At 56.5% G+C, this 20,043-nt stretch overlaps 2 protein-coding genes across 2 annotated transcripts; one reads left to right on the top strand and one right to left on the bottom strand.

The window, feature by feature from the left end:
* The first annotated feature begins 1,984 nt into the window (after positions 1-1,984).
* LOC122522703 lies at positions 1,985-4,449 on the top strand. The gene is made up of 3 exons (XM_043643989.1): positions 1,985-2,458; positions 2,666-3,520; positions 4,210-4,449. The coding sequence occupies exons 1-3, from the start codon at positions 1,985-1,987 to the stop codon at positions 4,447-4,449; spliced, it is 1,569 nt and encodes a 522-aa protein (XP_043499924.1).
* Positions 4,450-19,046: 14,597 nt separating this feature from the next.
* Positions 19,047-19,738, bottom strand: LOC122522702 (verprolin-like). Its single transcript, XM_043643988.1, has 2 exons — positions 19,453-19,738; positions 19,047-19,324 (listed from the first exon to the last, which is right to left on the bottom strand). Exons 1-2 carry the CDS (start codon positions 19,736-19,738, stop codon positions 19,047-19,049), a joined length of 564 nt encoding a protein of 187 aa, XP_043499923.1.
* Positions 19,739-20,043: the final 305 nt, after the last annotated feature.

Genomic DNA, 20,043 nt, shown 5'->3' with positions numbered 1-20,043 from the left:
AAGAACAGTGAATAACCCGTGTGGAAGGGACATCTACACACCGGCGGTGTTAGGTGGTGCCAGGGCAGGCCACCCTCCGTCGTCATCCTGCAACTGCTATGAGTCTGGGGTAGGTGACCCGGCCCCGACTCTGGAAAAAGATACGGGAAGCTGTTCGCGGGTAGGCAACCTGGCCCGCGAACTGACTAATGCGTCAGGAAGTCCAAGCGACATTGGGTCCGACACAATACCGGTCGGAACCACGAGGAAGAGGCTGAGGCCACTCGCGTTTTCCTCGTCATCGGAAGACGAGATCGTCGACCTGACTGATCAGGATGGTCCTGTTCCGGAGGGTCTAGTGATCTCTAATATAGAGACAGGTAGAATTTTAGAGCGAATTATTGAACACGCTCTTGAAGCGGAGACGAAAAGGAAAACCTGCGGAAATATCAAGGGGGATATTTCCGGCAAAATGAAGAACTGTAACTTGGGTATCATGGAGTTGGCCAAAGAGCTACAGGCCCGAGACAGATTGAGTTGTGGCCCTGACGTGCAGGTTCTGCTCGAACAGCTCAGAGCAGAAACCAGGGCCACAAATGAAAGGCTGAAACGCGTGGAAGAGGAGTGCTCACGCCTCAGAAAGGAACTGAAGCGGAAGGACGCGCTCCTTGAAAAGCAATCAACGGTCAGCAGTGTCAGTGCCCCGACGAGGGCAGCCGTGGTTAGTCAGAACCGATCTCTCGGAGATGAGAGAATAGCTGCGGCTAGGAGTGAAGAGGGGATGGATTGTAGGGCAATCGGTAGAGTGCTTGCTGAGTTATCGAGATCCATCACCAAGCTGCAAGAGGATATGACTGACTTTAAAAAGGGACAGGGCTCATACGCCCAAGTGGCAGCTACTCGACCGCGGGTTGCTCCCCCGCCAGTGACACCGACGCCACTGGCCCCCATCCCAGACAGGGACGGGTTCATAGAGGTCGGGAGGAGGGGTAGGGCTGTGATACCTGCTAGGGGGCCCTTGCCAACACAACCAGGTGTTGGGAGGGTTGCCCCCCCCCACTGTGGGACCTCCAAAGAAGAGGAAAAAGAAGAAGAAGAACGCAGCCAGCAGGATCAGGGAGACCGCCGCAGTCTCCCTGACCTGCGAGGGAGGAGCCTCCTACCTGGAGGCTCTAAAGAAACTTGAGGGCAGTATTAACCTTGACACCATAGGTGTCAAGGGGCTCTCCTACAGGAGGGGCCTGACGGGCTCCTTCATTTGGGAGGTCCGCGGTAAAGACGCTCATACGAAGGCGGACAGGGTCGCGGAGGCGATGAGGGGGGTCCTCCCTGAGGCCAAAATTTTAAGGCCTCAGAGGACCTCCCCCATCAGGTTGGAGGGTTTATACCCGACAACCACCCTCACCGCGATTAGGTGCGCGTTGTTAGAGGGGAGGTCGGGCATTGACCCGAACCTCATAACAATGGGGGATATCCGGCCGGGCAGGGGTGGTCGTTACGAGGCCACGGTGGTAGCACCGACGGCCCTTGCCCGGGCGGCCATAGATAGAGGCAATACTTGTGGGGTGGGGGAGAGTGCGGGTCTTCCCCGTTCGCCCCAGGCCCCTGAGATGCCGCAGGTGTCTCGCAAGTGGCCATGTTGCGGCCTCTTGCCCGGCACCCTGTGCGAGAACAAATGTTTGTTTCCGGTGTGGTGAGCCGGGGCACGTCGCTCGCGAGTGTGGGGACGGTCCCAGGTGTCCGGTCTGCGCGGAGGCGGGTCGCTCCCAGACCTAGCACAGGGCGGGTTCCTGGGAGTGCCCGCTGGTTCCTCCCATCAGACGTAGGGAACAAATACTGGTGGCTGCGGGCTAAAACGTCGCACCAGCGTGTACTAGTGATTTGCCGGCCGACAAAAGTGCGGGACCGAGTGTTGGACCTAACGTGGGTCCAGTGACCAACGCAATGGAGGTGGAGCAGGCGGCTCCTCCCCCTCCATGCAACCTCAACATGGTGTTGAACTGATATGGCGGTGATCCAAATCAACCTCAACCATGCGCGTAGGGCCCAGGATTTGCTGGGCCAGCGAATGAGGGAGGTTGAGGCGGACATCGCCATAGTATCGGAGCCGTGGTGGGTTCCCCCTGGGGATGAGAAATGGCTCTCATCCCTGGGGGGGTCGCCCCTCGCCGCGATTCTCGTGAGCAAAGGTGGAGGAACCTGTAGCCTAGTGCGCAGGGGTTTGTTTTTTGTGGCCGCTAAATGGGGGGACTCGCTGGTAGTCTCTGTCTACTTTCCCCCCAGCGAGGATATCAGTAAATATTGTAGACTCCTTGATGAGCTCGAAGAGCTCTTAGGATCATTTTCTACTCTTCCAGCGTTGGTTGCCGGAGACTTCAATGCCCGGTCCCACAGATGGGATCCGGAAGGCAGAAGTAGCCTAAGGGGTGATTTGCTCTGCATGTGGGCCAATAGGTCGAACCTAAGCCTGGGCAACCAGGTTGGCCACCCCACGTGCGTTCGGCCGCAAGGGTCGAGCGTTATAGACCTTACGTGGGGATCTCCGACAGCCATCGTCCGCTTATCGGATTGGAGAGTGGATGAGGCCGAGTCCTTTTCGGACCACTTGTATGTCATATTCAATTATAGGCGTGAGGCTACAGGCTTCCGAATCCTTTGCTCTAGGGAGAGAATTTTCCCTTGGTAGGATACGAGAGCTGTGGACGAGGATAGGCTCGCCGCAGCCCTCGTATCTGCCGACTGGACACGGAACCATAGTGCCAGTGGGGAGGACTTAGTGCGGTGGCTAAACAATTCGCTGACCAGTGCGTGTGACATTGGCATGTCTCGGGTCATAACAGGAGTGAACCGGGGGAGAGTAGTGCCATGGTGGTCTCAAAAGATTGCAGCCCTTAGGAGGGAGGCCATGTTATCGAGAAGACGCTACCAGAGGGCTCGACGCAGCGACGATCTGGCCAGGATGAGGGAATGCCTTTATAGCAGTAGGGAGGCCAAGAGGGGTTTGGTCCGTGCTATCAGGAGGGCCAAGGCTTCGGCCTGGAGGGACTTCCTCACTACCATCGAGGAAGATCCCTGGGGGAGGCCATATAGGCTTGTATTGAACAAGCTTCGAGCTCGGGGTCTCCCCCCCCTTACTGAGGCACTGGACCCCTCTCTTTTGGCTGAAATCGTGTCGGAATTATTCCCTGGGGACGGAAGACCGGTGTCCCCAAACACCGAAGTTGCTGATCCGGCGGTGATCAGGGTCTCCGAAGAGGAGGTATACAGGGCTGCTGCGAGGATTGGCCTCGAAAGGGCGCCGGGTCCTGACGGGGTTCCAGGACTGGTGCTAAAGAGGGCTGCAACCTTCTGCAACAAGGGACTGGCGGACTGTTTTTCCGTGCTTTTAAGGAATGGTGTGTTTCCGTGCGCGTGGAAAAGGGCCAGATTGGTCCTTGTTAAAAAGAAGAGCAAAAACCATGACGACTCCCTGAGTTCATTTAGACCAATATGTCTATTGGACGAGGTGGGGAAGCTATTCGAAAGGGTGATCGTCTCCAGGGTGAGCGAGTTCTTGGAACAAAATAGTGTTCTTTCGCCACACCAACATGGCTTCAGGGTGGGCCGCTCCACCCTCGGAGCCATTAGTGACGTAAAAGATTATATTTAGGAGTGCGCGAGTGACGGACGGGTGATTGTGTTGGTGTCACTGGACATCTCCAACGAATTCAACTCGCTCCCCTGGAGAACTGTCGTGGATACAATGGTGATGAATGGCTTCCCCGCCTATTTATTAACATAATAAAGGATTATTTTAGAAATAGGCTCCTGTCCTTCATAGGAGGACAGGGCACCGTTAATAATATAAGCGTGACGTGTGGGGTCCCACAGGGCTCTGTCCTGGGCCCCACACTGTGGAACATCGCCTACGACCGGGTCCTCCATGTCCCGCTGCCGGGGGGGTCTCGTGTCGTCTGCTATGCGGATGACACAGCCCTCCTGTCAGCGGGGCGGGACCCGGCTAGTGCGATGTTAGCGTGTGAAAGGGACCTCAAAGTCCTGTGAATGAGATAGAGAGTTTGGGCCTTAAAGTGGCGCCGCACAAAACGGAGGCGATGGCTTTCCCTGCCTCTGCCTTCCGCAGACGCAGGATTGCTCCCCCCCCTGTGATCAGACTCAGGGGGGTTTGTATTGCGGTTAAGCCCAGTGTGAAATACCTGGGCATAGTTTAGATTCAGGTATGACTTTCAGGCCCCACTTCGAGGCCTTAATTCCAAGAGTGCAGGGGATCCTTCGGTCCATTGGGAGGATCCTTCCGAACCTTCACGGACCGAGGGAAAAGAAGCGACGCCTCTACAGCAGCGTGATCCACTCCGTGCTCCTTTATGGTGCTCCGGTGTGGTGGCGCGCTGTTGTGGAAGATCAGAGGGTCAGGCGGGCTGTTCGGGCCCTGCAAAGAAGGGTAGCAATCAGGGTGTGTTGCGCGTATAAAACGGTGTCCTTCCATGCGGCAATGATGGTCGCGGGGATTATTCCCCTCGACCATCTGGCGCCGCAGCTGGCGGATGTATACGCAGCGGTCCGGGAAGCGGAGGATCCCGTTTCCCCTAGGACAAGGGCCGTGCTGGGCGCTGTTGCCAAGAGGAGGGCAATTGTCGCATGGAAGGAAGAAGAAGAAAATCTCGTTGGCGCAATAGGAGCAACGGGGGTGCGCGTGAGAGCAGCCATCGCTTCCAGGTTGGAGGAGTGGGTTGGAAGGCCGTTTTCTTTGGAAACGACCTTCCACACCACTCAGCTGATGACTGGCCATGGCTGCTTTCCCGCGTACCTATACGGTATCAGGAAAGCAGACTCCCCGCGGTGTTTTCACTGCGATGCGGGGAACGATGATGCTGATCACACCCTGATTGAATGCCCTGCATGGACGAATGCGAGGGCCTCCTTGGTCAGGGAACTGGGGGGGGTGCAGCTCACTCTCCCCGGGATAGTCGGGCGATCCCTGGATACCCCGGGGGCGTGGGCTGCATTCCAGTCCTTTGCGGGACTAGTTATGAGGGACAAGGAGGATGCTGAGAGGGAGAGAGAAAGAATAATGAGAAACCGTAGAAGAATGAATGCTAGGCCGCGTAGGAGAGTAGCTCCTAGGCGGCCCCCCCGGGCGAGGCTCCGAGCAGCTTTGGCGGCGACTGGCCCAGTCTAGTGCGTCGCTTTCCCCTGCAGAGAAGTTAGAGCATGCTGATGCATGGGGTGTATGAACCCGAATTGCATCATGGGATGGATGGTCGGGTTGGTGTATATTAATATATATAGTAGTTTTAGGTTGCGCCCCACCGTGGGGTGCAACAACTTAATTATAAGATGTATGTGAGTGTGTATGAATGGGAGAGCCTGGCAAAACACCGGCCAGGCTCATCGGGGTGGGAGTGGGTGAAGTATGTGCATGTAGCACGGTTCCGCCCCTCCCATCCAACGAATGAATGTGATTGCACCAGGTGGGTTTTTAGTCGGTAAGAATCCGACACTCCCTTGAGTACCGGGCTCAAGGGGCCTATGAAGGTTTTCCCCCTGACGAAAAAAAAAAAAAAAAAAAAAAAGGTTGCGTCAGGGTTGCGTCAGGGTTGCGTCAGGGTTGCGTCAGGGTCCCCCCCGTGGGTAGGGGGTAGTAGAATACTCCCACAGTATTCCCTGCTTGTCGTAAGAGGCGACTAAAAGGGAGGGTATGAATGGTGTGTGTATGTTCTCTGAGTGGCTATTTCTACTTTACTTCTTTCTGTCCCTCTTTTTCTTCTCTTTTCTTCTCTCTCACTTCTTTCATTTCCTTTCCGTTCCACTGGGCTTGTGCCTATTTTTTAAAAAAAAAATTAATTATAAGAGGGCACAAGAACAGTGAATAACCCGTGTGGAAGGGACATCCACACACCGGCGGTGTTAGGTGGTGCCAGAGCAGGCCACCCTCCGTCGTCATCCTGCAACTGCTATGAGTCTGGGGTAGGTGACCCGGCCCCGACTCTGGAAAAAGATACGGGAAGCTGTTCGCGGGTAGGCAACCTGGCCCGCGAACTGACCAATGCGTCAGGAAGTCTAAGCGATATTGAAGCCGACACAATACCGTTTGGAACCACGAGGAAGAGGCTGAGGCCACTCGCTTTTTCCTCGTCATCGGAAGACGAGATCGTCGACCTGACTGGTCAGGATGGTCCTGTTCCGGGGGGTCTGGTGATCTCCAACATAGAGACGGGCAGAATTCTAGAGCGTATCATGAACACGCTCTGAAGCCGAAACGAAAAGAAAAACTTGCGGAAATATCAAGGGGGATATTTCCGGCAAAATGAAGAACTGTAACTTGGGTATCATTGGGTTGGCCAAAGAGCTACAGGCCCGAGACAGATTGAGTTGTGGCCCTGACGTGCAGGTTCTGCTCGAACAGCTCAGAGCAGAAACCAGGGCCACAAACGAAAGGCTAAAATGCGTGGAGGAGGAGTGCTCACGCCTCAGGAAGGAACTGAAGCGGAAGGATGAGCTCCTTGAAAAGCAGTCAACGATCTGCAGTGTCAGTGCCCCGACGAGGGCAGCCGCGGTCAGTCAGTACCGATCTCTCCGAGATGAGAGAATAGCTGCGGCTAGGAGGGAAGAGGGGATGGATTGCAGGGCAATCGGCAGAGTGCTCGCTGAGCTGTCGAAATCCGTCACCAAATTACAAGAGGAGATGACCGACTTTAGAAAGGGGCAGGGCTCATATGCCCAAGTGGCAGCTAATCAAACGCGAGTTGCTCCCCCGCCAGTGACACCGACGCCACTGGTTCCCATCCCAGACAGGAACGGGTTATAGAGGTCGGGAGGAGGGGTAGGGCTATGATACCTGTTAGGGGGCCCTTGCAAACACAACCAGGTGTTGGGAGGGCTGCCCCCCCTACGGTGGGACCTCCAAAGAAGAAGAGGAAAAAGAAGAAGAAGAACGCAGCCAGAAGGACCAGGGAGACCGCCGCAGTCTCCCTGACCTGCGAGGGAGGAGCCTCCTACCTGGAGGCTCTTAAAAAACTTGAAAGCAGCGTCAACCTGGACACCATTGGTGTCAAGGGACTATCTTATAGGAGGGGCCTGACGGGCTCCTTTATATGGGAGGTCAGAGGGAAGGACGCGAACGTTAAGGCGGACAAGGTCGCGGAGGCGATGAGGGGGGTCCTCCCTGAGGCCAAAATTTTGAGGCCTCAGAGGACCTCCCCATCAGGTTGAAGGGTTATACCCGACGACCACCCTCACCGCGATTAGGTGCGCGTTGTTGGAGGGGAGGTCGGGCATTGACCCGAACCTAATAACTATGGGGGAAATCCGACCGGGCAGGGGTGGCCGCTACGAGGCCACGGTGGTGGCACCGACGGCCCTTGCCCGGGCGGCTATAGACAGAGGAAACATTGGTGGGGTGGGGGAGAGTGCGGGTCTTCCCTGTTCGACCCAGGCCCCTGAGATGCCACAGGTGTCTCGCAAGGGGCCACGTTGCGGCCTTTTGCCCGGCACCTTGCGCGAGAACGGAGTTTGTTTCCGGTGTGGTGAGCCGGGACACGTCGCTCGCGAGTGTGGGGCCGGCCCCAAGTGTCCGGTCTGTGCGGAGGCGGGTCGCTCCCAGACCTCGCACAGGGCGGGTTCCTGGGAGTGCCCATTGGTTCCTCCTATTAAACGAAAAGACAAATTTTGAGAGTCGCGGACAAAAATTCGCGCAAGTGCGTGGGATTAGTGTGCCGGCCGACAATTGCGTGGGACCGTGTGTGGGACCTAAGGGTCCGGAAGATAGTGTCATGGAGGTGGAGCAGGCGGCTCCTGCCCCTCCATGCAACTTGAACGCTATCTTAACTAATATGGCGGTGATCCAAGTCAACCTCAACCATGCGCGTAGGGCCCAGGATCTGCTGGGCCAGCGAATGAGGGAGGTTGAGGCGGACATCGCCATAATATCGGAACCGTGGTGGGTTCCCCCTGGGGATGAGAAATGGCTCTCATCCCTGGGGGGGTCGCCCCTCGCCGCGATTCTCGTGAGCAAAGGCGGAGGAACCTGCAGCCTAGTGCGCAGGGGTTTGTTTTTTGTGGCCGCTAAATGGGGGGACTCGCTGGTAGTCTCTGTCTACTTTCCCCCCAGCGAGGATATCAGTAAATTTTGTAGACTCCTTGATGAGCTCGAAGAGCTCTTAGGATCATTTCCCACGCTTCCAGCGTTGGTTGCCGGAGACTTTAATGCCCGGTCCCACAGTTGGGATCCGGAAGGCAGAAGTAACCTAAGGGGTGAGTTGCTCTGCATGTGGGCCAATAGGTCGAACCTAAGCCTGGGCAACCAGGTTGGCCACCCCACGTGCGTTCGGCCGCAAGGGTCGAGCGTTATAGACCTTACGTGGGGATCTCCGACAGCCATCGTCCGCTTATCGGATTGGAGGGTGGATGAGGCCGAGTCCCTTTCGGACCACCTGTATGTAATATTCAACTATAGGCGTGAGGCTGCAGGCTTCCGAAGCCTTTGCTCTAGGGAGAGAATTTTTCCTAGGTGGGATGCGAGGGCTGTGGACGAGGATAGGCTCGCCGCAGCCCTCGTATCCGCCGACTGGACACGGAACAATGGTGCCAGTGGGGAAGACTTAGTGCGGTGGCTGAACTGTTCCTTAACCAGGGCATGTGACATTGGTATGCCTCGGGTCAGAACAGGAGTGAACCGGGGGAGTGTGGTGCCATGGTGGTCTCGGGAGATTGCAGCCCTTAGGAGGGAGGCAATGCTCTCGAGAAGAAGATTTCAAAGGGCTCGACGCAGCGGCGACCTGGCCAGGATAGGGGAGTGCCTTCACAGCAGGAGGGAGGCCAAGAGGGGTTTGGTCCGTGCTATCAGGAGGGCCAAGGCTTCGGCCTGGAGGGACTTCCTCACTACCATCGAGGAAGATCCCTGGGGGAGGCCATATAAGCTTGTGATGAACAAGCTTAGAGCTCGGGGTCTCCCCCCCCTTACTGAGGCACTGGACCCCTCTCTGCTGGCCACAATCATCGAAACCTTGTTTCCGAGGGACGGCCAACCAGTGTCCCCGAACGAAGACCTGCGGGACCTGGCTGGGGTGGAGGTGCTGCCGGAAGAGGTGCGCAGGGCTGCTGCCAGGATTGGCCTTGGAAGGGCACCAGGCCCTGATGGTGTGCCGGGACTGGTGGTGAAAAGGGCTGCTGACATCTGCAGCGGGGGACTGGCTCGCTGCTTTTCTGACCTCTTGAGGAACGGCGTGTTCTCGGAGCGCTGGAAGAGGGCCAGGCTGGTCCTCATAAGAAAGAGGACTGGGGAGGACATCTTACCGGGTTCATTCAGGCCCATATGTCTGCTGGATGAGGTGGGGAAGTTATTCGAGAGAGTGATCGTCTCCAGGGTGAGCGAGTTTTTGGAACGTAGAAGTGTACTGTCGCCAAGCCAACATGGCTTCAGGGTGGGCCATTCCACCCTTGGGGCTGTTGGGAGGTTAAACAATATATACAGGAGTGCGTGAGTGCGGGACGGGTTGGTGTCCTCGTATCGTTGGACATCGCCAACGCGTTTAACTCGCTCCCCTGGATGACCGTAGTCGAGTCAATGACGGGGTGTGGCTTCCCCACCCATCTAGTGAACATAATTAGGGATTATTTTAGAAATAGGCTCCTGTCCTTCATAGGAGGACAGGGCACCGTTAGTAATATAAGAATTACGTGTGGGGTCCCACAGGGCTCTGTCCTGGGCCCCACACTGTGGAACATCGCCTACGACCGGGTCCTCCGTGTCCCGCTGCCGGGGGGGTCTCGTGTCGTCTGCTATGCGGATGACACGGCCCTCCTGTCAGCGGGGCGGGACCCGGCTAGTGCGATGTTAGCGTGCGAGAGGGACCTCGAGGTCCTGGTAAATGAGATTGAGAGTTTGGGCCTTAAAGTGGCGCCGCACAAAACGGAGGCGATGGCCTTCCCTGCCTCTGCCTTCCGCAGACGCAGGATTGCTCCCCCCCCTGTGATCAGACTCAGGGGGGTTTGTATTGCGGTTAAGCCCAGTGTGAAATACCTGGGCATAGTTTTAGATTCAAATATGACTTTCAGGCCCCACTTCGAGGCCTTAATTCCAAGAGTGCAGGGGATCCTTCGGTCCATTGGGAGGATCCTTCCGAACCTTCACGGACCGAGGGAAAAGAAGCGACGTCCTCTACAGCAGCGTGATCCACTCCGTGCTCCTTTATGGTGCTCCGGTGTGGTGGCGCGCTGTTGTGGAAGATCAGAGGGTCAGGCGGGCTGTTCGGGCCCTGCAAAGAAGGGTAGCAATCAGGGTGTGTTGCGCGTATAAAACGGTGTCCTTCCATGCGGCAATGATGGTCGCGGGGATTATTCCCCTCGACCATCTGGCGCCGCAGCTGGCGGATGTATACGCAGCGGTCCGGGAGCGGAGGATCCCGTCTCCCCTAGGACAAGGGCCGTGCTGGGCGCTGTTGCCAAGAGGAGGGCAATTGTCGCATGGAAGGAAGAGGAAGAAAATCTCGTTGGCGCAATCGGTGCAACGGGGGTGCGCGTGAGAGCAGCCATCGCTTCCAGGTTGGAGGAGTGGGTTGGAAGGCCGTTTTCTTTGGAAACGACCTTCCACACCACTCAGCTGATGACTGGCCATGGCTGCTTTCCCGCGTACCTATACGGTATTAGAAGAGCAGATTCCCCGCAGTGTTTCCACTGCGGCGCGGAATGACGATGCCGAACACACCCTGATTGAGTGCCCTGCGTGGATGAATGAAGGGCCTCCTTGGTCAGGGAACTGGGGGGGGTGCAGCTCACTCTCCCCGGGATAGTCGGGCGATCCCTGGATACCCCGGGGGCGTGGGCTGCATTCCAGTCCTTTTCAGGACTAGTTATGAGGGCCAAGGAGGATGCCGAAAGAGCGAGAGAGAGAGTTTGTATGAAAGAAGAAGGATGATGCTAGGCCGCGTAGGAGAGTAGCTCCTAGGCGGCCCCCCGGGCGAGGCTCCGGGCAGCTTTGGCGGCGACTGGCCCGGTCTAGTGCGTCGCTTTCCCCTGAGGAGATGAATGAGCATGCTCATGCATGGGTGTATGAACCCGACCATTGCATCATGGGATGGATGGTCGGGTTAGTGTATATATTATAATAGTAGTTTTAGGTTGCGCCCACCGTGGGGTGCGACAAGCTAGTCATAAGATGTATGTGAGTGGTGTGAATGGAGAGAGCCTGGCGAAACACCGGCCAGGCTCATCGGGGTGGGAGCGGGTGAAGTATGTGCATGTAGCACGGTTCCGCCCCTCCCACCCAACGAATGAATGTGAATTGCACCAGGTGGGTTTTTAGTCGGTAGGAATCCGACACTCCCTTGAGTACCGGGCTCAAGGGGCCTATGAAGGTTTTCCCCCTGACGAAAAAAAAAAAAAAAAAAAAAAAAAAAGGGTTGCGTCAGGGTTGCGTCAGGGTTGCGTCAGGGGTGCTGGTGGACTCCTTCCTGTGCGGGTGGGAGTTGGGGGATAGCTCCTTCTTTTCGACCTCGCGTTGGGGAGGAGGTGTCTGCCACGGGAGAGCAGAAGAGAAGAGAAGGAAGAACAAAAAGAATAAGACTAGAAGAATCAGGGAGACGGCGGCAGTCTCCCTGACCTGTGAGGGAGGGGCCTCATATCTAAAGGCCCTCCAGAAGATAGAAGAGAAAGTGAGGCTTGAGGACATTGGCGTCAGCGGACTATCATATAGAAGGGGCCTGACGGGCTCTTTCATCTGGGAGGTCCGAGGGAAGGACGCCAATACCAAGCAGACAAAATAGCAGAGGCGATGAGAGGGGTCCTCCCTGAGGCAAAAATTGCAAGGCTTCAGAGGACTGCCCCAATTAGACTGGTGGGGGTTTACCCAACTACCACCTGACAGCGGTTAGGTGCGGGTTGCTGGGGGTAGATCGGGGGTGGACCCCAATTTAATCTCCATGGGAGAAATTCGCCTGGGTAGGGGCGGCCGTTACGAGGCCACTGTTGTGACTCCGACGGCTCTAGCCAGGCGGCTATAGAGAAGGAGACAATTGTAGTTGGGGGGGGAAGGATCGAGTATTCCCCATTAGGCCTAGACCTTAAGGTGCCACAGGTGCCTGGCAAGGGGTCATGTGGCGGCCTCTTGCCCGGCTCCCAGTGCAAGACTTAGTGTGTGCTTTAAGTGCGGAGAACCGGGACATGTGGCGCGAGTATGCGAGGACAAGCCAAGATGCCCGGTCTGTGCGGAAGCGGGGCGCTCCGAGACGTCGCATAGGGCGGGCTCTTGGGGGTGCCCACTGGTGCCTCCTATTAGGGGGAAGGATAAGATCTTGGAGGAAGCCAGCCGACGGGTCGGCGATACGGGTAGTGCGGGCGCCGGGGCTGACTCGAACGCTGCCCAGTGTACAAATGCTGTAATACGTTTGTGAATGACAATTGCGGTATGGAGGTGGAGCAGGCGGACCCTGCCCCTCCATGCAGCCTCGATTTAATCTTAGGTTAGTATGGCGATGATCCAAATTAACCTCAATCACGCGCGTAGGGCCCAGGATCTGCTGGGCCAGCGAATGAGGGAGGTTAAGGCGGACATCGCCATAGTATCGGAGCCGTGGTGGGTCCCCTCTGGGGATGAGAGATGGCTCTCATCCATGGGGGGGTCGCCCCTCGCTGCGATTCTCGTGAGCAAAGGTAGAGGAACCTGTATCCGAGTGCGCAGGGGTTTGTTTTTTGTGGCCGCTAAATGGGGGGACTCGCTGGTAGTTTCAGTCTACTTTCCCCCCAGCGAGGATATTAGCAAATTTGGTAGACTCCTTGACGAGCTCGAAGAGCTCTTAGGAACATTTCCTACTCTTCCAGCGTTAGTTGCCGGAGACTTAATGCCCGGTCCCACAGTTGGGATCCGGAAGGAAGAAGTAACCTAAGGGGTGAGTTGCTCTGCATGTGGGCCAATAGGTTGAACCTAAGCCTGGGCAACCAGGTTGGCCACCCCACGTGCGTTCAGCCGCAAGGGTCGTGCGTTATAGACTTACGTTGGGGATCTCCGACAGCCATCGTCCGCTTATCGGATTGGAGAGTGGATGAGGCCGAGTCTTTCGGACCATATGTATGTTATATTCAATTATAGGCGTGAGGCTACAGGCCTCCGAAGCCTTTGCTCCAGGGATAGAATTTCCCTAGGTGGAATACGAGGGCTGTGGATGAGGATAGGCTCGCCGCATCCCTCGTATCCGCTGACTGGACACGTGACTTTAATGCCAGTTTGGAGGACAACGTGAAGTGGGTGAACAACACTCTAGTAAGTGCGAGCGACATGGCTATGTCGAGGGTGAGATCCTCTGTGAGCTGGGGGCGTGCGGTGGCATGGTGGTCGCCGGAAATTGCGGCCCTGCGAAGGGAGGCCATGGCGTCGAGAAGACGGTACCATAGGGCCAGACATGGTGGGGATCAGGCTAGGATCCGGGAGTGCCTGGAGAGTAGGAGGGAGGCTAAAAAGAATCTGGTCCGTGCTATCAGGAGGGCCAAGGCGTCGGCCTGGAGGGACTTCCTCACTACCATCGAGGAAGATCCCTGGGGAGACCATACAAGCTTGTCATGAACAAGCTCAGAGCTCGTGGTCTCCCCCCCCTTACTGAGGCACTGGACCCTTCTCTTCTCTCGAGAATTGTAACAACATTGTTTCCGGGTGGTGATCGGTTAATAGCACCTAACAATAACTTGGGTGTCTCGGATGATATCACCGTCACTATTGAGAAGTGCGTGAGGCCGCTCTAAAGATCGGTCTTGGGAGAGCTCCGGGTCCAGATGGGATCCCTGGCCTGGTGGTCAAAAGAGCAGCCGTCCACTGCGGTAGGGGCCTAGCCGAGTGTTTCACGCTACTAAGAAGAGGAGTCTTCCCGCGACCATGGAAGAGGGCGAAACTTGTTCTCATCAGGAAGGGGAACGATCGGATGACGATTACCCAGCTCCTACAGGCCTATTTGCTTGCTGGGTGAGGTGGGGAAGCTGTACGAAAGGGTGATTGTCTCCAGGGTGAGCGGGTTCCTGAACCAAGAGGGGATCCTCTCTCCCTGCCAATATGGCTTTAGGGTGGGGTATTCCACCATTGGGGCCATAGGGGAAGTTAAACGATATATACAGGAGTGCGCGTGTGATGGACGGGTGGGCGTTCTGGTATTGATTGACGTTGCGAACGCTTTCAACTCGCTCCCCTGGAGGACAGTGATAGAAGCAATGGAGGGTGGCGGCTTCCCCACCTACCTGGTGAATATAATAAGAGACTACTTTAAGGATCGGCTCCTGTCCTTCATTGGAAGCAGGGCATTGTAAAGAATGTTAGTGTGACGTGTGGGGTCCCACAGGGTTCTGTCCTGGGCCCCACACTGTGAACATCGCCTACGGCCGGGTCCTCCGTGTCCCGCTGCCGGGGGGTCTCGTGTCGTTTGCTACGCAGATGACACGGCCCTCCTGTCAGCGGGGCGGGACCTGGCTAGTGCGATGTTAGCGTGTGAAAGGGACCTCGAGGTCCTTGTGAATGAGATAGAGAGTTTGGGCCTTAAAGTGGCGCCGCACAAAACGGAGGCGATGGCCTTCCCTGCCTCTGCCTTCCGCAGACGCAGGATTGCTCCCCCCCTGTGATCAGACTCAGGGGGGTTTGTATTGCGGTGAAGCCCAGCGTGAAATACCTGGGCATAGTATTAGATGCAGGCATGACATTTAGGCCCCACTTCGAGGCCTTAATTCCAAAGTGCAGGGGATCCTTCGGTCCATTGGGAGGATCCTTCCGAACCTTCACGGACCGAGGGAAAAGAAGCGACGCCTCTACAGCAGCGTGATCCACTCCGTGCTCCTTTATGGTGCTCCGGTGTGGTGGCGCGCTGTTGTGGAAGATCAGAGGGTCAGGCGGGCTGTTCGGGCCCTGCAAAGAAGGGTAGCAATCAGGGTGTGCTGCGCGTATAAAACGGTGTCCTTCCATGCGGCAATGATGGTCGCGGGGATTATTCCCCTCGACCATCTGGCGCCGCAGCTGGCGGATGTCTACGCAGCGGTCCGGGAAGCGGAGGATCCCGTTTCCCCTAGGACAAGGGCCGTGCTGGGCGCTATTGCCAAGAGGAGGGCAATTGCCGCATGGAAGGAAGAAGAAGAAAATCGTTGGCGCAATCGGAGCAACGGGGGTGCGCGTGAGAGCAGCCATCGCTTCCAGGTTGGAGGAGTGGGTTGGAAGGCCGTTTTCTTTGGAAACGACCTTCCACACCACTCAGCTGATGACTGGCCATGGCTGCTTTCCCGCGTACCTATACGGTATTAGAAGAGCAGATTCCCCGCAGTGTTTCCACTGCGGCGCGGAAAATGATGATGCCGAACACACCCTGATTGAGTGCCCTGCGTGGATGAATGAAAGGGCCTCCTTGGTTAGGGAACTGGGGGGGGTGCAGCTCACTCTCCCCGGGATAGTCGGGCGATCCCTGGATACCCCGGGGGCGTGGGCTGCATTCCAGCCTTCTCAGGACTAGTTATGAAGGGCCAAGGAGGATGCTGAAAGAGAGAGGGAGAGAGTTATGCGCAACAGAAGAAGGATGAATGCTAGGCCGCATAGGAGAGTAGCTCCTAGGCGGCCCCCCCGGGCGAGGCTCCGGGCAGCTTTGGCGGCGACTGGCCCGGTCTAGTGCGTCGCTTTCCCCTGCTGAGAAGAAGAGCATGCTGATGCATGGGTTGTATGAACCCGACCATTGCATCATGGGATGGATGGTCGGGTTTGTATACATAATTATAATAGTAGGTTAGGTTGCGCCTCACCGTGAGGCGCAATAATTAGTTATAAGGTGTATGTGAGTGTGTGTGAATGGAGAGAGCCTGGCAAAACCGGCCAGGCTCTTTGGGATGGGAGCAGGTGAAGTATGTGCATGTAGCACGGTTCCGCCTCTCCCATCCAACGAATGAATGTGTTGCACCAGGGGTTTTTTAGTCGGTAGAAATCCGACACTCCCTTGGTACCGGGCCCAAGGGGCCTTTTGAAGGTTTTCCCCCTGACGAAAAAAAAAAAAAAAAAAAAAGGGTTGCGTCAGGGTTGCGTCAGGGTTGCGTCAGGGTTGCGTCAGGGTCCCCCCCGTGGGTAGGGGGTAGTAGATACTCCCACAGTATTCCCTGCTTGTCGTAAGAGGCGACTAAAAGGGATGGTATGAATGGTGTGTGATTGCTCTGCGTGGCTATTCCTATCTTTAATTCTTTCTATCCCCTCTTTTCTATTCTTTTCTTGGCCTTTTGCTTCTTTCTTTTCCTTTCCTTTCCTACTGGCTTGTGCCGAAAAATCTTACAATAAATATGATAGGTACAAAGTCAGTGATTAACCCGTGTGGGAGGGAAACCCACACAACGGCGGTGTTAGGTGGTGCTAGGGCAGGCCACCCTCCGTCGTCATCCTGCAACTGCTATGAGTCTGGGGTAGGTGACCCGGCCCCGACTCTGGAAAAAGATTCGGGAAGCTGTTCGCGGGTAGGCAACCTGGCCCGCGAACTGACCAATGCGTCAGGAAGTCAACGAAGTTTGGAGGGACAGAGGTGCAAGACAAGAGTCACCGAAGAAATAGATCCCGACATATTATCGGTCGGAAGTATAAGGAAGAGATCTAGGCCAGTAACCTACTCCTCGTCGTCTGAGGAGGAGGTTGTGGACCTGACTGGAACTGCTCCGGAAGGTCTATCGGCTGCCGTTATCGAATCAGGCAGAATTATAGAACGGATTCTGGAACACGCGTTTGAATCTGAGAGTAAAAGAAAAATATGTGGAAATATTAAAGGAGAGGTTTCCGGGAAAATGAAAAAATGTAACCTAGGCATCATAGAACTGGCCAAGGAGTTACAGGCCCGGAATAGATCGAGTTGTGGCCTGAAGTGCAAGTTTTGCTAGAACAACTTAGAGCAGAGGCTAGGGCAACAAACGATAGACTCAAGAGTGTGGAGGAGGAGTGCTCACGTCTCAGAAGAGAGCTTAGACGAAAGGATGCGCTCCTCGAGAAGCGAGCCATCGAGAATAGTACAAGTGTCCCGACAAGGGTTGCCGCAGCAAGTCATAATCGTTCTCTCGGAGACGAGAGAATAGCTGCTGCTAGAAAGGAAGAAGGCATGGACTGCGGGGCTATTGGTAGAGTCCTCTCGGAATTATCTAAGTCAATCACGAAGCTACAACAGGACATGGATGACTTTAAAAAGGGTCGGGGCTCTTACGCCCAAGCGGCTGCTGCTCGACCGCGGGTTACTCCCCCGCCAGTGATGCCGACGCTAATGACCTCCGTCCCAGAAGGGGATGGGTTCATGGAGGTCGGGAGGAGGGGTAGGGCCGTCATACCTGCTAGGGGGCCCCTGCCAACACAACCAGGTGTTGGGAGGGCTGCCCCCCCCACCGTGGGACCTCCAAAGAGGAGGAAGAAGAAGAGGAAGAACGCAGCCAGAAGGATAAGGGAGACCGCCGCAGTCTCCCTGACCTGCGAGGGAGGAGCCTCCTACCTGGAGGCTCTTAAAAAACTCGAAAGTAGTGTCAACCTGGACACCATTGGTGTCAAGGGACTTTCGTATAGGAGGGGCCTGACAAGCTCCTTCATATGGGAGGTCCGAGGGAAGGACGCGAACGTTAAAGCGGACAAGGTCGCGGAGGCGATGAGGGGGGTCCTCCCTGAGGCCAAAATTTTGAGGCCTCAGAGGACCTCCCCCATCAGGTTGGAGGGTTATACCGACGAACCACCCTCACCGATTAGGTGCGCGTTGTTGGAGGGGAGGTCGGGCATTGACCCGAACCTAATAACTATGGGGGAAATCCGACCGGGCAGGGGTGGCCGCTACGAGGCCACGGTGGTGGCACCGACGGCCTTGCCCGGGCGGCTGTAGACAGAGGAAACATTGTGGTGGGGGGGGAGAGTGCGGGTCTTCCCTGTTCGACCCAGGCCCCTGAGATGCCACAGGTGTCTCGCAAGGGGCCACGTTGCGGCCTTTTGCCCGGCACCTTCGCGAGAACGGAGGTTTGTTTCCGGTGTGGTAGCCAGGACACGTCGCTCGCGAGTGTGGGCCGGCCCCAAGTGTCCGGTCTGTGCGGAGGCGGGTCCGCCGCCTCGCACAGGGCGGGTTCCTGGGAGTGCCCATTGGTGCCTCCATTAAACGAAAAGACCAAATCTGGAGGTCGCGGACAAAAACGTCGCGCAGTGGCGTGGGATAGTGTGCCGGCCGACAATGCGTGGGACCGTGTGTGGACCTAGGGTCCGGCAGATAGATGCATGGAGGTGGAGCAGGCGGCTCCTGCCCCTCCATGCAACTTGAACGCTATTTAGACCTAATATGGCGGTGATCCAAGTCAACCTCAACCATGCGCGTAGGGCCAGGATCTGCTGGGCCAGCGAATGAGGGAGGTTGAGGCGGACATCGCCATAATATCGGAACCGTGGTGGGTTCCCCCTGGATGAGAAATGGCTCTCATCCCTGGGGGGGTCGCCCCTCGCCGCGATTCTCGTGAGCAAAGGCGGAGGAACCTGCAGCCTGTGCGCAGGGGTTTGTTTTTGTGGCCGCTAAATGGGGGACTCGCTGGTAGTCTCTGTCTACTTTCCCCCCAGCGAGGATATCAGTAAATTTTGTAGACTCCTTGATGAGCTCGAAGAGCTCTTAGGATCATTTCCCACGCTTCCAGCGTTGGTTGCCGGAGACTTTAATGCCCGGTCCCACAGTTGGGATCCGGAAGGAAGAAGTAACCTAAGGGGTGAGTTGCTCTGCATGTGGGCCAATAGGTCGAACCTAAGCCTGGGCAACCAGGTTGGCCACCCCACGTGCGTTCGGCCGCAAGGGTCGAGCGTTATAGACCTTACGTGGGGATCTCCGACAGCCATCGTCCGCTTATCGGATTGGAGGGTGGATGAGGCCGAGTCCCTTTCGGACCACCTGTATGTAATATTCAACTATAGGCGTGAGGCTGCAGGCTTCCGAAGCCTTTGCTCTAGGGAGAGAATTTTTCCTAGGTGGGGGATGCAGGGCTGTGGACGAGGATAGGCTCGCCGCAGCCCTCGTATCCGCCGACTGGACACGGAACAATGTGCCAGTGGGGAAGACTTAGTGCGGTGGCTGAACTGTTCTTTAACCAGGGCATGTGACATTGGTATGCCTCGGGTCAGAACAGGAGTGAACCGGGGGAGTGTGGTGCCATGGTGGTCTCGGGAGATTGCAGCCCTTAGGAGGGAGGCAATGCTCTCGAGAAGAAGCAGATATCAAAGGGCTCGACGCAGCGGCGACCTGGCCAGGATAGGGGAGTGCCTTCACAGCAGGAGGGAGGCCAAGAGGGGTTTGGTCCGTGCTATCAGGAGGGCCAAGGCTTCGGCCTGGAGGGACTTCCTCACTACCATCGAGGAAGATCCCTGGGGGAGGCCATATAAGCTTGTGATGAACAAGCTTAGAGCTCGGGGTCTCCCCCCCCTTACTGAGGCACTGGACCCCTCTCTGCTGGCCACAATCATCGAAACCTTGTTTCCGAGGGACGGCCAACCAGTGTCCCCGAACGAAGACCTGCGGGACCTGGCTGGGGTGGAGGTGCTGCCGGAAGAGGTGCGCAGGGCTGCTGCCAGGATTGGCCTTGGAAGGGCACCAGGCCCTGATGGTGTGCCGGGACTGGTGGTGAAAAGGGCTGCTGACATCTGCAGCGGGGGACTGGCTCGCTGCTTTTCTGACCTCTTGAGGAACGGCGTGTTCCCGGAGCGCTGGAAGAGGGCCAGGCTGGTCCTCATAAGAAAGAGGACTGGGGAGGACATCTTACCGGGTTCATTCAGGCCCATATGTCTGCTGGATGAGGTGGGGAAGTTATTCGAGAGAGTGATCGTCTCCAGGGTGAGCGAGTTTTTGGAACGTAGTAGTGTACTGTCGCCAAGCCAACATGGCTTCAGGGTGGGCCATTCCACCCTTGGGGCTGTTGGGGAGGTTAAACAATATATACAGGAGTGCGTGAGTGCGGGACGGGTTGGTGTCCTCGTATCGTTGGACATCGCCAACGCGTTTAACTCGCTCCCCTGGATGACCGTAGTCGAATCAATGACGGGGTGTGGCTTCCCCACCCATCTAGTGAACATAATTAGGGATTATT

The sequence above is a fragment of the Polistes fuscatus genome, unplaced genomic scaffold, assembly GCF_010416935.1.
Source record: "Polistes fuscatus isolate 324 unplaced genomic scaffold, CU_Pfus_HIC Scaffold50, whole genome shotgun sequence".
Lineage (NCBI taxonomy): Eukaryota > Metazoa > Arthropoda > Insecta > Hymenoptera > Vespidae > Polistes > Polistes fuscatus.
Note: the sequence above shows the minus strand (reverse complement) of the source record. Positions and strands in the feature narration are given on the sequence as shown.

Coding starts and splice junctions, on each gene's coding strand:
- LOC122522703 (XM_043643989.1), top strand. CDS start 1,985: ATGGCGGTGATCCAAATCAACCTCAACCATGCGCGTAGGGCCCAGGAT. Junction 2,459..2,665: donor ACCTAAGCCTGGGCAACCAG/GTTGGCCACCCC, acceptor TTCCCTTGGTAG/GATACGAGAGCTGTGGACGA. Junction 3,521..4,209: donor AAAGGGTGATCGTCTCCAGG/GTGAGCGAGTTC, acceptor TATGACTTTCAG/GCCCCACTTCGAGGCCTTAA.
- LOC122522702 (XM_043643988.1), bottom strand. CDS start 19,738: ATGGGCCTGAATGAACCCGGTAAGATGTCCTCCCCAGTCCTCTTTCTT. Junction 19,325..19,452: donor GTCTTCGTTCGGGGACACTG/GTTGGCCGTCCC, acceptor GGCCTCCCCCAG/GGATCTTCCTCGATGGTAGT.